We start from the raw sequence: 14,678 nt of genomic DNA on the forward strand, positions 1-14,678 counted from the left end.
ATATTTGTCAATACATATAATAATTATTTCTAAAATCATACGGTATCGCAACGTATCCCAAAACTATCACAACTAAGTCTCTTTAGACAATAATTCTAAAGTCTGCAAACAAGTAAACAGACTTATAAATAAATAGACTAGATTTTGTCTAGCATTATATAATTATTTGTCACTACAGACTAGCTTACGTTTTTTAAAACTAGTAATGCAGCAAAAAATTCATTTTCGACTAGTTTACGTCATGAAACCTTAACTAAACCACACAAATAAATAAATAAATGCTCCTGTGGTATCCCCGTGTTCTACGCGCTTAAAGACGCAAAGTTCTCGCGCGCTTTTCTCTTAAAGCTGTTAAGGGACGGTGCATTACTATGGTCCGAGGGAAAGATGTTCTAAAGACGGGCATCCATCACCTGGAAAGACCTGCGGGCTGTCTCCATTCTTGCTTTGGCAACTCTTAGTTCGGCCACCTTACCCGGACACCTTGCCTTATGTTCTTTGAAGAGCACAGCCAGGCAGCCAGGCTCCCGCATACGCAGGCATTCCCTGTGCACGTCCTCGCGAAGCCAGCCCAAATTTAGTGTAAATAGAGAGACCGAGACATCATGCAGGATACCAAAGATGTATATCACGCATGCATTGCTCAGTCTCTGCAACTGCTCCCTCTGCTCCCTCAAACACACCACAGTATTGTAGTCCAGGTGATACTGGACCAGCGACTTCACTAATTTACACCGGAGTAGCTCTGTACACGGTCTAACAAAGCGTAAGCCGTACAGACCCCTTCGATCGACGTGTAATCTCAACGACAGCTTACTGTCGAGCACGACCCTAAAACTAATCACCTCTTCACTGAAGGATACAAATACCCCTTTCTGCACTTCAACGCCAGGCAAGTCTTCCGCATATTATTATAGCGAATATTATTGCTTTAGTCTTGCCGTAAGAAAACGAAATCTGACCTAACTGCTTAAGCAGTACGTCCCGTTTGTTTGGAGCGAACCTCACTAAAGTTTCTTCGAGTATTTGAAGCATTGTCTTATTCCCACACCTATATTGATACACCCTAATTTCGAGGAATAATTTTTCGTAACCACAGATACCTCGAATTATAGGAGGATTTTTATGCCAAATGCGGGAAAATTTGTAGTTACCAATTTGCTTCGCTTCTAGAACACTCACCAAACTCGAAGTTAATTATAGCACAATAGAATAGTCACTGCTCGCGATAATATAGTGTATAGAACAATTTCAATACTATATTTTCGCTGGAGAATTCACCGTGATTACAGATCATCAGTCGCTAGTCAATTACGAAACTTCAAAAACCCGAACTCACGTTTAAAGAGATAGGAATATAAAATATCGGAATATGATTCTACTATTACCTACAGTCCGGGTAAGGACAATCGCGTTGCCGATCCACTATCATGGTACCCATCGTTACTCGAAGATGTGTTTGTGTTCAGGAGAGGAAGTAAAATCGAGTCAACAAACACACAGCCATCAGTAAAATGTCCAAAACAAATCAGTCAGGATAACGAACTAATATACAAGAAAGGCGAATTCATCGGAGCCAGAATAACAGATGAATCGTTTTACATATGCAAAGCTAAGCAGGACATACGCAAGGGCCAATCCCGAATTAAAATTCAATGGTTACCTCAAAACAAAACCAACAAAGCCCTGTTCGACTCAGACTATGAAGACAGAATAGATTTTGACCGCATTTTGACGAATGTATATCTTTAAAAAGTTCCTGGAACGACATACAGACTTCCAGCCCAAGAATGTAGTAGAATAGAAGAAATCCTGAAGGTCTCCATTAACAGTGAGTTATACGGGAAACCTAACGATGCTACTACTCAGAACAAGAAACAGAGGGACAAACGACTTGATAACCCCACTATAGCCCCCGAGCGTGACTCACCTACGCCAGAGATTGATTTTATGGACTTTGCCATAAACCAAGAAATATCGATCAGTCCTGATTACCGACCAAAAACTAAAGACGATCCTATAACGGGTAATGAGATTCCGATCGAAAACAGACCTTGCACAAGTAATCCAACTTCCAAAACGTCAAGCAATACAAGCCGCGATAAAACAGACGATTGAACTGATGAATAGTCTCACGACAATGATTCATCTGAAGTAGAATATGAATTCGGTCGTAGTGAAATAAATAGACCGAGACCAGCTTGCAATATTATTGAATCTAGAGATAACTTCTTTCTCGCGACAGACAATCTTACTTACATCGTAACCGTCAAAAATCAACCTTTAGATTCTAGAGTCCTTACTCTTCAAAACTACGGTAGACTTCTATCTCATTAAGAACTGACACTTGGTAAGGCAAACGTGTATCAAGACAAAAAAAGTATCTTATAGCGCTGCCTATAAAGGAAAACCTCAGGATAACAATACACCCAGAAATTTTGAAAAGTGTGATAAAATTCCTTCTAGACGTACGAGTATGTCTTTCGCTTAGTTTAGCCTCTATCAGAATAGCAAAAACAAACTAAATTTACGACACAGATTGGAACAAGATCGTCGATCTTCTCAACATTTATTTTAAGGATACTCAAACTAAAATTTTGTAGGAATCTAATACAACTACCAGATAGTACCATGAGAACAGAGATAGTCCGTAACATTCATGAATCCCCGATCAGTGGTCACAAAGGCGTCACGAAAACCTATAAACTCATTCGACAAGACTACTGCTGGCGGAATATAAAAAAGCAAATGCAGGACTTTATTGGCCTCTGTAAAACTTGCGAAATCAGTAAACTCCGTTGACAAAAAACAAAACAACCAATGATTTAGACGGATACGCCAGGAACCTGCTTCGAAAAGGTAGCATTGAATATGGTTGGCCTGCTGCTAAAAACAGGGTAAGAATTCTTATATTCTAACAATTCAATGCTTACTAACAAAACATATTACGTTAGTATCACTCCCAAAAATAACTTCGAAAATTATAGCAAGTGTGTTTTTAAGAAAATTCATTTTTATTCACGGCTGCTCCAAATTAATTTTAATAGATGAAGGAATAAATTTTACTAATTCTATGATAAAATATATGGCAAAACTCTGTTGCATAAAAACATGTAATACAACAGCGTACCAACCACAGTCAAATGGCAGCGTTGAACGGATGCACCACTCAACAACTAAATAGCTGATTAACTACACTAATAATATAAGAGAATGCGACTCATAGTGCAAATGCGCCGCCTTCTCTTATAACACAAGTGTCCATGAAGACACGAAATTAACACCGTATGAGTGCGTCTATGGTAAATTGGCTTGCGTGTCTGACTCAAAAACTTCACTCGAAGAAGACTGTAAACGCGTATTGCGATTACGTAGCCAGACTTAGAGGGCGACTGGCCGATATGTAGAAACTCGCTCGGACAAATTTAATAAATGCAAAGAAACGTTCCAAACGCTTGTATGATAGAAGGTAATCCTTGTATTTTTGAAGTTGGAGATTGCGTCATGCTACGTACTGAAACGTTTGAATCTATCTCGCGTTATCAAAACAATAGTTCGGACTCTTAATATTGAATTCGCAATCGCGTCTCCGAGGAAAGCAAGAAGTTGACACGCGTGTAATCTAAATAACATATGAAAATCTTTCGAGTAGCAAACCACAAGGCTTTCTAACTCGATTAATTGTCTCGAAATGCAATTGAGAGTGGTCGCATCTATCGAGGAGAGACCCGACAGCGCCGCAATCACTACTCAACTTAGTTTCTCAACAGCAAATATATTTTGGGTAGGAAGATGTCTAAGGCTGCTTTTTTCTCATGAGAGAGATAGTCTCATGAGCTGAGCGCTTAGATATCTGTAGGATGGGAATTTAGCAGGCTAACCACTGAATAAGAAATTTATCTCAGGAAATTGCTGAGGCTTTATTTCTCTAACAGTGCTCGCGCTGCTAAGCAAGGTAGGATAGTGAGTCCTCTTGCCGCAGCGACAAGCGAATTTATACTTGCGAAATGGGCTCCTATCTACGCTTCGTAGCCCCTACAACGCTGTTTTTGTCATTGACACAAATTTTGTACATGTTTTATCGCAAAATGGCTCGATCGAAATTGCAATTATACGATTTAAAAAATTAAACTTGAAATGACGAATTTTTTAACATAAATTACTTCTCGAGGAAAAATCACCTTTTAAAGTTATAAGTGACACATTTCAATAATCAAATTACGCCACTTTTACAATAAAATTATGGAAAATTTTTACATGAAAAAATCGCTTGTGGTTAGAAGAATGTTATTCAAGATAAAAATGATTAATGCAGCTATCAAAGTAGATCATTAATTTTATATCAATGTATGATCGATTCGCCATCTAACAATGCAATTTTTATTGTTTAAAAAAATTATAAATTTTTTATTTATTGATAACTTAGTGAATAATTAGTTATCAAAGTGTCAAATTCTTGCTTTTCTGTTTCAATACGTCGAGGTTGTAATCGCATACTCGAAAGAACAATATAATTGTTTATTGCAAAATAACTAACAATATTAACTTGTAGATTAAATTTGACTAACAAATATCGACTTGAGAGTTATAACAACATGAAATTTAGGATCAGCGCATCAAAATTGACTAAAAAATACTTTTGTTCATTTAAAAAACTTTATAATTGTCGATTTTCTATCGTAAACAATAAATTTTCCCACGGTCGTGACGTCACGCTCCTTATATGGTAATGTTTTCGCAGAGTTGCCCTAACACATTTTCATATACGTGAGAAAAGCGCCTTTGCTCCATTACCGCTTTTCTTTGATTATCTTGTGTATGACGGGTTGCTAATTTGCAGAAGAAAATAGGAGACAAATCAGACTGGACCGTTACAGTACTATTAGAATCAAGGGCTGGAAAATACGTGCCACAATATCGAGGCACCTACAAGGTTCTGGAAGTGGAAGATGAATCAGAAAACATAAAGATTACGTACAAAAACGGTAGTCGTCTAATACACCCCAACAAATTGCGCTTGACTCGCTTAAGATGTAGTGAAATCGGTATTACTGCCCCAGATAGTTTCTGTACATCACCCAGCCATGAAGACAATCCAAATACTCTTTCTACCGAGAATGACTATAGCATGCATAATGTCATTACTAATACCGACGCCTCAGTGACAAGTAGATCGTAAGAGTATCTCGTGAAATGGTAGAATTAGTAATTATCGTAATAACATTTTATTGTAAGACCGAAACTTCAAAGAAGTTGAAATAAATAAAATTGAAGTATTACGGCAATATTGTAAGAATACCAAGTATATACTAAAACAACCGGAGATTTTAAGTAGAACTACTGTAAAGTGAATAAATAAAATGGAATGTTTATTTATTTTCTCTTTTATATGTTTCTCTCCCATTTAGATCGCAGAAAGAACGAGAAAATATTGCGAGATGAGAATCGTAACGGCGGTTGTCCTCTTCCCATTCGTCAACATCGCTATTACGCTTACTGCCTACAGATGTGGTGAGGGAAAACCCAATGTTACGACCGTCTCTCTTGTTGATATTGGATCTTGTGATTTGATGATATCAAGCCAGAAAAAACCTCAGTGTACATCCAGTTACTACAGTTAGTTAAATACGAAAGAGTCTTCCTAAGACAATGCAAGATCAGCGTTAAGCGAATCGTACATCACTGCGGTATGTTCTTTCATAATTCTGATGTTCAACAATGTGTCGAGAACTACAGCACAAGGATCTCATCGGATGAATGCTTCGACATAGCGCGGTATGGAGAACATAATATTGGAGAAGCCACCATAAGAAACATCAGAGTAAACACAGCAACTTGTGAAACAGTTACCAGCTATGACTCCTTGTTCGACCGAGGAAAATGTCAAGGAATACATCTAGTAGTGAACGGCATTGAGTATGAGGACGCGTATGCGTACTCAGAGCTTACGATCACAGTACAAGAATTTTACGTTAGTGCAAAAAAGGAAAGGAACGAAATATATCTATCTCTCGGCACACAATGCATTTATACAAACGGCCACTGTTTCACCAACGATAAGTACTATGCCTTTTGATTGACAAGTTTAGAACCTATGTACGATTACAATAGATACGAAGCACTGGACCAAGGTTATGGCGTCAAGATCTCTGACAATCACACACATGCTCTAAACGTTTACTTCGTCAACTCCACTGGAAATATACAGTACAGACTAGCGACAGAAGATTCACTTGATCTATGTGGATATCGCCTTATCCCCACCGAACAGATCAGACTTTTCATTGTAGAGACTCAACCAGATCACCTTTTTCCCGCTAAGCAGAGAACTGATATCAAAGAAATACTACTATCGGCGTATTTTAACATCAAAATGACTTACTTCGCACGGCATGTAAAACTTCAGTTTTTCCAGGTATATAAGGACATAGTAAAGCACAAATGTGAACTCGAACGTTGCGTCATATTAAATTCACTATCGCTGGCATACACTGCACCCGACGAATTTGCCATGGTCATCATGCGACAACCGGAACACACGACAGTTACAGTCGTTGAAGTCACATACATAATACAGTACCAACCCGTCAAATGTCGCCTCCATACATCCGCAAGTTGCTTCTACAAATTGCCAGATTTCTGCAAAGGTGGAAATTTTTTCCTGAAGCCGGAGACGCACATACTACAATTATGCGGAACTGCAAGGGACTGTAATTCGATACTGCCTGCAGCATTCAAATTGAACAACGTGTTGTACTCTCCGCAAAATAAACAATCACTACTCACCAATCCAGTTATAATCCAACCAATCAAAAAGCTAACTTGGCACTACAAGAATATTAAGCGTTTCATTAACGATGGGATTTACTTCTCGGAAGACCTTGATCGCTTGCATCAACATGCAAACTTCCCTATCGAGTAACCAGTACTATTGAAAACGTAGCAAGAAGTTTAAAAGACATGCTGGTCCTCGCAGATACAATAAACCTGAGAAATCTACTAAAAAAAGATACCATAGAAAAATTTATCTAGTCAGCAATACAAAAAACTTGGGGAAATTTCATGAAATTCGGCACTATCTCAGCAAGAGTTCTTCTTTTCTGAAAGCTTGAAACGACAAGTCTTCAAGATCTCGTTAAAAGACAAATTATATTGATTAATCTTGCGATAAGTGATCCTAGTAGTTAAGCGCCGGAAAAATAATACAACACCTAAATCTTAAAGAAAGAAGAAAGGGTTACTCCTCTGGAAGATTTGTCGCCATTCGCGCATTACTTAACGAAACATCACTTCTGTGAAACGTTACAGTTCCCGCTGATAGTTAAGACAGCGGTTTTGGATGTCATGCGGCTCGAGCTATGGATAAATACGAGTATATATAGCTATATAAACACTCACTAATAAAGTTGTGATAAAATTGCCTTATATCTATTTAGAAGTAGTACACCTTTATAGTATCCACCTAGCGGTGGATCTGTCAGCGATTGTCCATACAATACGTAAATAGAGAAGCTGTGTTGGTAGTTTCAAAGTGGGAGCTTCTTTAACAAGCTCCACACTTTCCAAATAGCGAGGGAGGTGTTACGTCCCAAGCTATAGCAGATTACAGACGCTGAGGTGTTACTAAGCGACCACTTGTGTGAGAAATCTCATTTCAAGATTTCTCACGTAAGAACGCCTAAATGTCAGATTTATTACTTTCCGCGATCACGCGATCACGAAAAGGCACACATTTGTCTGCGAGTCAAGGCTGTCTTTTGCAGAAGCAATAAACCTACATAATAGTGCTTGATGTGCACTTTTTGAGTAGAGCACCGTGAGGCCGAGAGAGATGAAATTCTTCCCTCTCTCTCGGACTCTCGTCTCTCTCTCCCTATCCATCTCTTGGATCTCATCTGATCACTCTCTTTAACTTTTGAATTTGCTCTTTCTTTCTCGCTTTCCCGAGAGTCGTCATATGAAAGGAGAAATACGTGGCTTTCGCTGTTGATTTAACAGCGAGGAGAGCGGAGTAATTAGCTGGTTGGCTAGTGATATTGGTTGTGGCGCCAATGAGCGACTGACCTTTTTTTCATTATTGGGCTTGAAGGAAGCTTCGTGTTTTCCGAAACAACGAGCAAAAAAAGGCAAATAGAGTCGAAACGACAGAGTGGATACATTGTCCCAAGTCTCGAGCGAACAGTTTTGCATGAACAAAAAAGCAATGAGTGAAGTTTTTCTGAAACAATTTTAGAGAAATTTATTTGAAAAACCTAAACTCTTCGCCAATTCCTCTCGACTTTTTTTAATTCTGCTAACGTTATTGATTTTTTTAACCTTTTCTTTAATCGACGTGCATACCATCGGTAGCATGTACGTATTAGTTTAAGACTTTTCATATCTTGTTAATCAATTGTGAAGAAGGAAAATGGAACATGTTATTTCGTAAAAAATTAAAACTTGAATTTATTAGAAAATGAGAACATGTGAATCGTGTTGTGGTGCAAAAAATCTTTCGTTACTGAAAATTAAATAGTAGTTCAATAATATCCTATGATTTTCGACCGAAGTTCTTCTTACTAAAAGGAGAGGACTAGGATGTATAAAAGATATTGCGTTCAACTAGCTCAGAAGAATGCCTATCTGCCAAGTGCTGACTAGCTTGCGGATGCAGCGGATTCCACGGATTCTATGGATTTTAAGAAAAATCTACAATGATAATGTAGGCCGCACCTAACGCTATAAACGATTCAGCTGAGATACAACTGTACTTCGTCACTTTATTGAACTTTACTTACTACTTGAAGCACACCGACCGTTGGGTGAGAGAGAGACAGAGAGAGAGAGAGAGAGCTGCTTTCAGCGGAAAGGTTTTCATTGTACAGGATCCGAATTACAGATTTGCTAGTTCATCGCACGCGAGAAATGAATAAGTCATAATCTGATCGGGCATACTTTGCTGTTTCACTGACATTGGAAAAATGTACATAATAACATAGTATAAATACACGTATCCAAAAAATGTTAGCTTCCGTTGGAACGCAATCTTGTACTGTACTCTACAAGTTTTTAGGTGACATGATAGTTTGTAGTTTCGACTATATACGGCCGTTCTTTTTCTCTCTCGTACTTGATGTATTGCATTTATGGTGTATCTCCTGACAAGTTCGCTTTTATGTTGTGCTTTGTTTCATAATACAAGCATTTTATATTTACGAATATTTGTTTTTTTAACTTTATTATAGTTTTTATTAATATATTTTTCATATTATTCGTCTTTGAATATAATTTTGTAAATTTGTTGAATTTAATAATATAATAATTTTCTTCAACTTTTAACATGTCTAGTAGTCATAGACTCAAAATAATAAAGATCGAGCATTCGCTTAACTTAGCCAATGTTAGTTTGAATCACTTATTTCGATGGAGAAAATTGATTTCATAACATTCTCTCATTAGTGCAGCTTTTGATTGAGCATAAAATTTACTTAAAATAACATGACATAAAATTTTGTCTCATACTGCCTTTTTATATAAGGGGCATAGGGTACGGGAAAGTGTTCAAGGAATATCTTTATCTTTTTTCCATGAACGTAACTACCAACATTCTTAATTATTAAGTCATACCACTGACGGAGAGAATCCTTATAAATAAATTAAAAAGATTGCATATTTATGAACATCAGATCTATAGACAAAACAATCATTGTCAGTAATTGGAAACTATTAATACAAATATTTGCTTTTATAATGATAAGTTAAACTTACTTTATCAACTAAAAAAGTTGCAGCTTGCTCGATATTTATATTTTCTTTTGCAGATGTCTCAAACCACCCCACGAAATTGTTCTCTTTACAATACTCTTCGATTCTATTCGATGATATTAAAGATCCATCTTTTTGTTGATCGCATTTATTCGCTAATAATATACATGGTATAGGTGTTCCATCCGGTAGCTGAACTTTTGAATCTAAATCTTGTTTCCACTTTACCACTGCATCAAGTGTTGTACTTCTAGTAACATCAAATACTATGAATGCCCCTACTGCTTCTTTGTAATATACTCTGGTCATATTACCAAAACGCTCCTGCCCTAGGTAACATAAAATTTTTCATTGGAATTAATACATTTCATTGGAATTAATACTGATTTGTGACGGTGCAGGCAGTAAACCTGCTGCTCGTCAGCCTCTCTCCCTCTACCCTCTGCTCTCCGACAAGACATGCTGGCCAGCGTTGGGCGTACAATAAGAATGCACTTAATTATTGGCCTGAGAGTGAGAGAGAGAGAGAGAGACAGACAGACAGACAGACAGATAGAGTAGTAGAGCGGGGTATATGCAGGTCGAAGCAGGCGTGCGATGTTTTTGACTTATTTTGAACTGCATCGCATACTTTCTAAAAAGTGGACTAACTAGAGAAATCGCAAGTGAGTAAGTAACCGCGAACCAGTCGACATTAGTGTGAGCCCCACAATGCGACGTAAACAAGAAAAAAGAAAATTAGACCAACAATGGTTACGAAGAGCTGAGAACAGACGCAGAGTGAATTCTTACTCGGCTGCCCCTGGGTACAAGGTAGGCTTACCATTGCTGCAAGGTAAGCATTTAGGACGCCCGCTGGCTTTCTCCTCGTTCCATACCTGATAAGGAAAAAGGGGCATTAACGTAATATTGCTTGACCCCCTACTTCACCCCATCAACCAGCCAAAAGAAGATAAGGTTTTTGTTCTTTCTTTTCTCTAATTTATCTCCCGTCATGGCAAACCTGTTGCCGCGTTAGTTTAGTTCAATAACACTCGGTAGCTAGGCGTACGTCCGCCAGTTACCTAAGTTTTCTTTGTGTAATCGAGCAGCGTCTTGGTAGGCGTAGTATGGGCGATAGATAGTGAACTGCGAGGGTGCTCATCCGCCTGATAGTTCACACCCAAATTATTAAGTGTAGGCGTCAGGTAACAGTCGGGTAGTTCGTACCTGGTTAATCCAGTCCCGAATACTGCATTCGTATGCGTTCGTTTCTGTTCATTCTTAATAGTAAGATGTATATATATATATATATATATATATATTCGTTCGTTAATTTTGTTATGGATTAGAAAGAAGATTGTGAGTTCTGAATATAAAAGGAGTATTAATTATTACATTCCTCTTTTCTTTCCTTCGATTGTTGAGAACAAAAGTGTTTCTTTTATCCCTCTAAAAAGAATTGGTGGAAAAGCGTGAAGACGCGCCTTTTTGTTACATGGAATCCCTTGTGAAGAACAGCAATTGAAGAAGGAAGAGGAAAAATGGTTAGGTTAACTAAGTTCACGCATTATTGTGTATGAAAAAAGAAGTTCTTTGTATGCTAAAGACAAAGATTTCGGTATTTCGAGCATTTTTGTTATTGCCGTCAACGACTTTTTCTTGGTTGAAGAATCAGGTGACCGCGTATGCGTTATCGAATTACATTGCTCCTTGGTACGAACACATTTTCCATGTCAGTTTTTCTTAACTTAGAAAATTGAAATATTACTATTTTGCTTATTTTATATGATGATTTCTGACGAGTGAATATGCAGTATTTATGGTTTTTTTCTATAGGTTTAAGCCAGGCTATGTCTCAGACCAAGAGCCTAGAAAAAATTAATTTATGGTATTCCAGTTAAGTTTTCGGTTACGTCCCGCGTAATAATTTGACCTATGGGTAATATATTGCCAATATATTTCCCACACCTATGGGCAATATATTGCCAACATTTTGGATCAGGTATTGGCAACATATTAGCAATATGGTGCTTCAGACCACTTAGCAACATTTCGGCAACATGTTACAAAAGTATTGCAAACCTTGCGCCAACATATTGCTAATATATTGATATTTGATTTGAAAAATATTGCCAACAGTTCAGTTTTTATTTTGATTCTAAATATTTCTAAGTTATTATAATACATCGGGAGACGAGAAATACAAGGCACAAGTGATTAAAGGAACTGTAATGCTTTATTTTTATAATTTTTTGAATACAATATATTATTTAATTTTTAAACCTTAATTTAGTTTTTATTTGAACGATTACGTTTCATAAAAAATCCGTGAAACTTGAAATAGTAATTAACACTAATTAATTAACTATAACGAAAAGTAATCGAAATAAGACTCACATTGATTCTTGAAAGGCGTTCAAAAAAAAGTAACGAAAAATAATAGAAATGAAAACATTTATCTTTCTTTGGGGTGGCGTAGTGTGCCACACATGTAATTGACCACGTTTGTGAATTCTTGTGGTTTCAATCTCCTGCTACACTTCTTATTGACATAATCTAAAATTTTTTTTAAATTTGAAAAATTTAAAACAATTATAATTAATACGCATGTAAAATAGAAAGCTATAAAACTTACACTCAACGCATTTCATTATGTCCTCAGGAACTCCTCTGCGTCCTCTAGACTTTCCTCGTGCACATATGTTTTTCAAGTTTTCTTTTCCAACAAGAATTGTTAATAAGCTTCTTGTCATTTGTTTAGGATCCTCCATGTATCTTTGGATAAAGTCCAGTTCGCCTTTGTCAACCCATATGTTATAATTTTTGCAAACAAGAACTCGTCCATCTCCTGGTCCGCGATACATTTTTAAAGGATTTTCCTTAGGAGTACTAGTCGGATTCTGTGGAATAGAATAGAATAGAAAATAATTTTTAGTATTAGTTCGCAAAATGCTCATTTTGCGCACTACTCTAACCTGAAAACATACCATAATTTTGAATTAACCGCACGTCGTACTAAAAAATACTGTTTAACATAAGTGTGAAAATTGATTAAACCTCCGTGCAAACATTTTGCACTCGCTTCGCTTGTGTAAAAACGTTCGCACTAGAATTTAAAAGGTAAAGGTACTATTAAATGCACTTTAAGTGGCGAAATTTTGAAATGAGTTAGAATCCTCGAAAAATAGAAAAATCGCTACGGATTTCCGTTTCACGAAAAAGCCTCGTTTGGAAAATGTTAGTATACCCACCAGTTCCACAGTTTCTTCATAATCTTCTTCTGATAGCATAGAGGGAGAACGATCTCGTGGACGTTTTTTATTTACTTCATCTGCCCTTGATAATGCAGTGGCAAGATGTCGTTTTTGCAAATTCTCTATTTGTGGTGGACTGGTAATTACGTGAAATTGAAGATTGCTCTCCTGCAAAATAGTAGGTAAACTATAGCGGTTCTGCGATGTAAAAACCTATAGCGGTTTTTACTTCTGGCTCCTCCTTTTCCCATCACTCTGGCGCGCAAGTAATCCAGACTCCAGACTGGTCGTGTCAAACTGATGGGAAAAGGAGGCGAAAGTCCAAACTCAAAGCAACTTTCGTGTCTGCAGGTGTCAAGGTGTTAGGAAAGTCAAAGACCGATCAAACTTTTTGCGCGGGTAAAACACTTTTTCTTTAGAAAATTTTCTCTGGCACCCAAAACGGAGCTCAATCGATTGGGTGCTATGCGGGCCCTTTTCAGGGCTAAGTAATCCAGACTGTTTTGTGATCGCTGAACCGCTATAGCTTTTGAGGTCGCAGAACCGCTATTACTTACTCAAAATAAAAAAATAAATGTTGTTGTCGCATTTTTATAGAAAAATAAATTTAAACAATAAAAACAGATAAACACGTGATTAATGTAGTATAAATTTAATCTCATATAAAATATAAACAATCGATTACCTTATTGGCAGTAAAAGTTGACGCGATTGATTCCTTGATCCTTGCACGATCTTTCGATTTTCTCAATTCCTCTATTTCCCTCTGTAATCTTTTTATTTTTTCCTCTGGCGTTTCATTTCTCGCAGTTGATGTCAATTCATTTAATTCAGGCTCCGAATCTTCTGAATTCCACTCGATCGTTTTGTTTAAAGCGTCAGGTTCAGCCTCCGAATTATCGTCACCGCTGTCATCCTCGAAAATTGACCTTTCCTTCATCAAAGTAGCTTTTGTTAGCTTTTCTTTTTCGGCTTTATTTTTTGCAGCTTGTTTTTCTTTATTCTTTATCTGCATACTTAATGCTTCTGCTTTTGAATCTGTTGTGTTTTTCCCTTTCTCCATTATTTCTCCATTGATAGTTACAGGTAGGCACTCTAAGTAATCTTTATCAGCTGTCAAACATAAAATTATTTTCATTTGTAATAATATTATCACATTAGAAAAGTCGTAAGAAAGAAAAAAGAAAATGCATCCTCATGCGAGATAAACAAAATATTTGCGCCGTTCGCTAATAGAACGTTACAAGCCAGAGTTTGTCGTTTCGAGGAAACGTGATTTAGATTAGCACAGGTAATAACGAACGAACGGCTCATTGTGCGAATTTCCAATTTGCGTATGTACTACTATGAAAGCTTGTAATTCTACCGTATTTTCATTGATCAATTCGCTATGCGATGAAATTTATCATGATAATGAAAAAGATATTTTACTTACAACTCTTTCGCAAAATTTTCCCTCGATACAACTTTTTATTTGTGTATCGCACGCTTGTTTCTTCTCCTTCAGCTTTCTCAGGACACAAACTTTCGATGGGCACTATACTAATTTTTTGTATGCCCTTCCAAAAAATCAGAGCAAACATTTTGTTTGTCTTTACCTCAATGCAAAATATAAAACTTTTTCTCAATGCAAAATCTATTGACAAGCGAGCAAAATGTTAACCTGTAAGCGTAGCAAGATACATAACAACAACGTGA

At 37.0% G+C, this 14,678-nt stretch overlaps 1 protein-coding gene across 6 annotated transcripts in view; it reads right to left on the reverse strand.

Annotated features, from left to right (window-relative positions):
- Positions 1-14,678, reverse strand: part of LOC131671558 (ras-related protein Rab-32) — a 650,568-nt gene that overhangs the window by 276,459 nt on the left and 359,431 nt on the right. For all 6 annotated transcript variants that reach the window (XM_058948077.1, XM_058948070.1, XM_058948062.1 and 3 more), the window contains one exon: positions 9,748-10,073. In XM_058948077.1, the coding sequence (XP_058804060.1) occupies positions 9,748-10,073 (326 nt within the window). The remainder of the gene's footprint in view (positions 1-9,747; positions 10,074-14,678) is intronic.

This window comes from Phymastichus coffea, unplaced genomic scaffold (assembly GCF_024137745.1).
Source record: "Phymastichus coffea isolate CEN01 unplaced genomic scaffold, Cenicafe_Pcof_1.1 PCOF00010, whole genome shotgun sequence".
NCBI lineage: Eukaryota > Metazoa > Arthropoda > Insecta > Hymenoptera > Eulophidae > Phymastichus > Phymastichus coffea.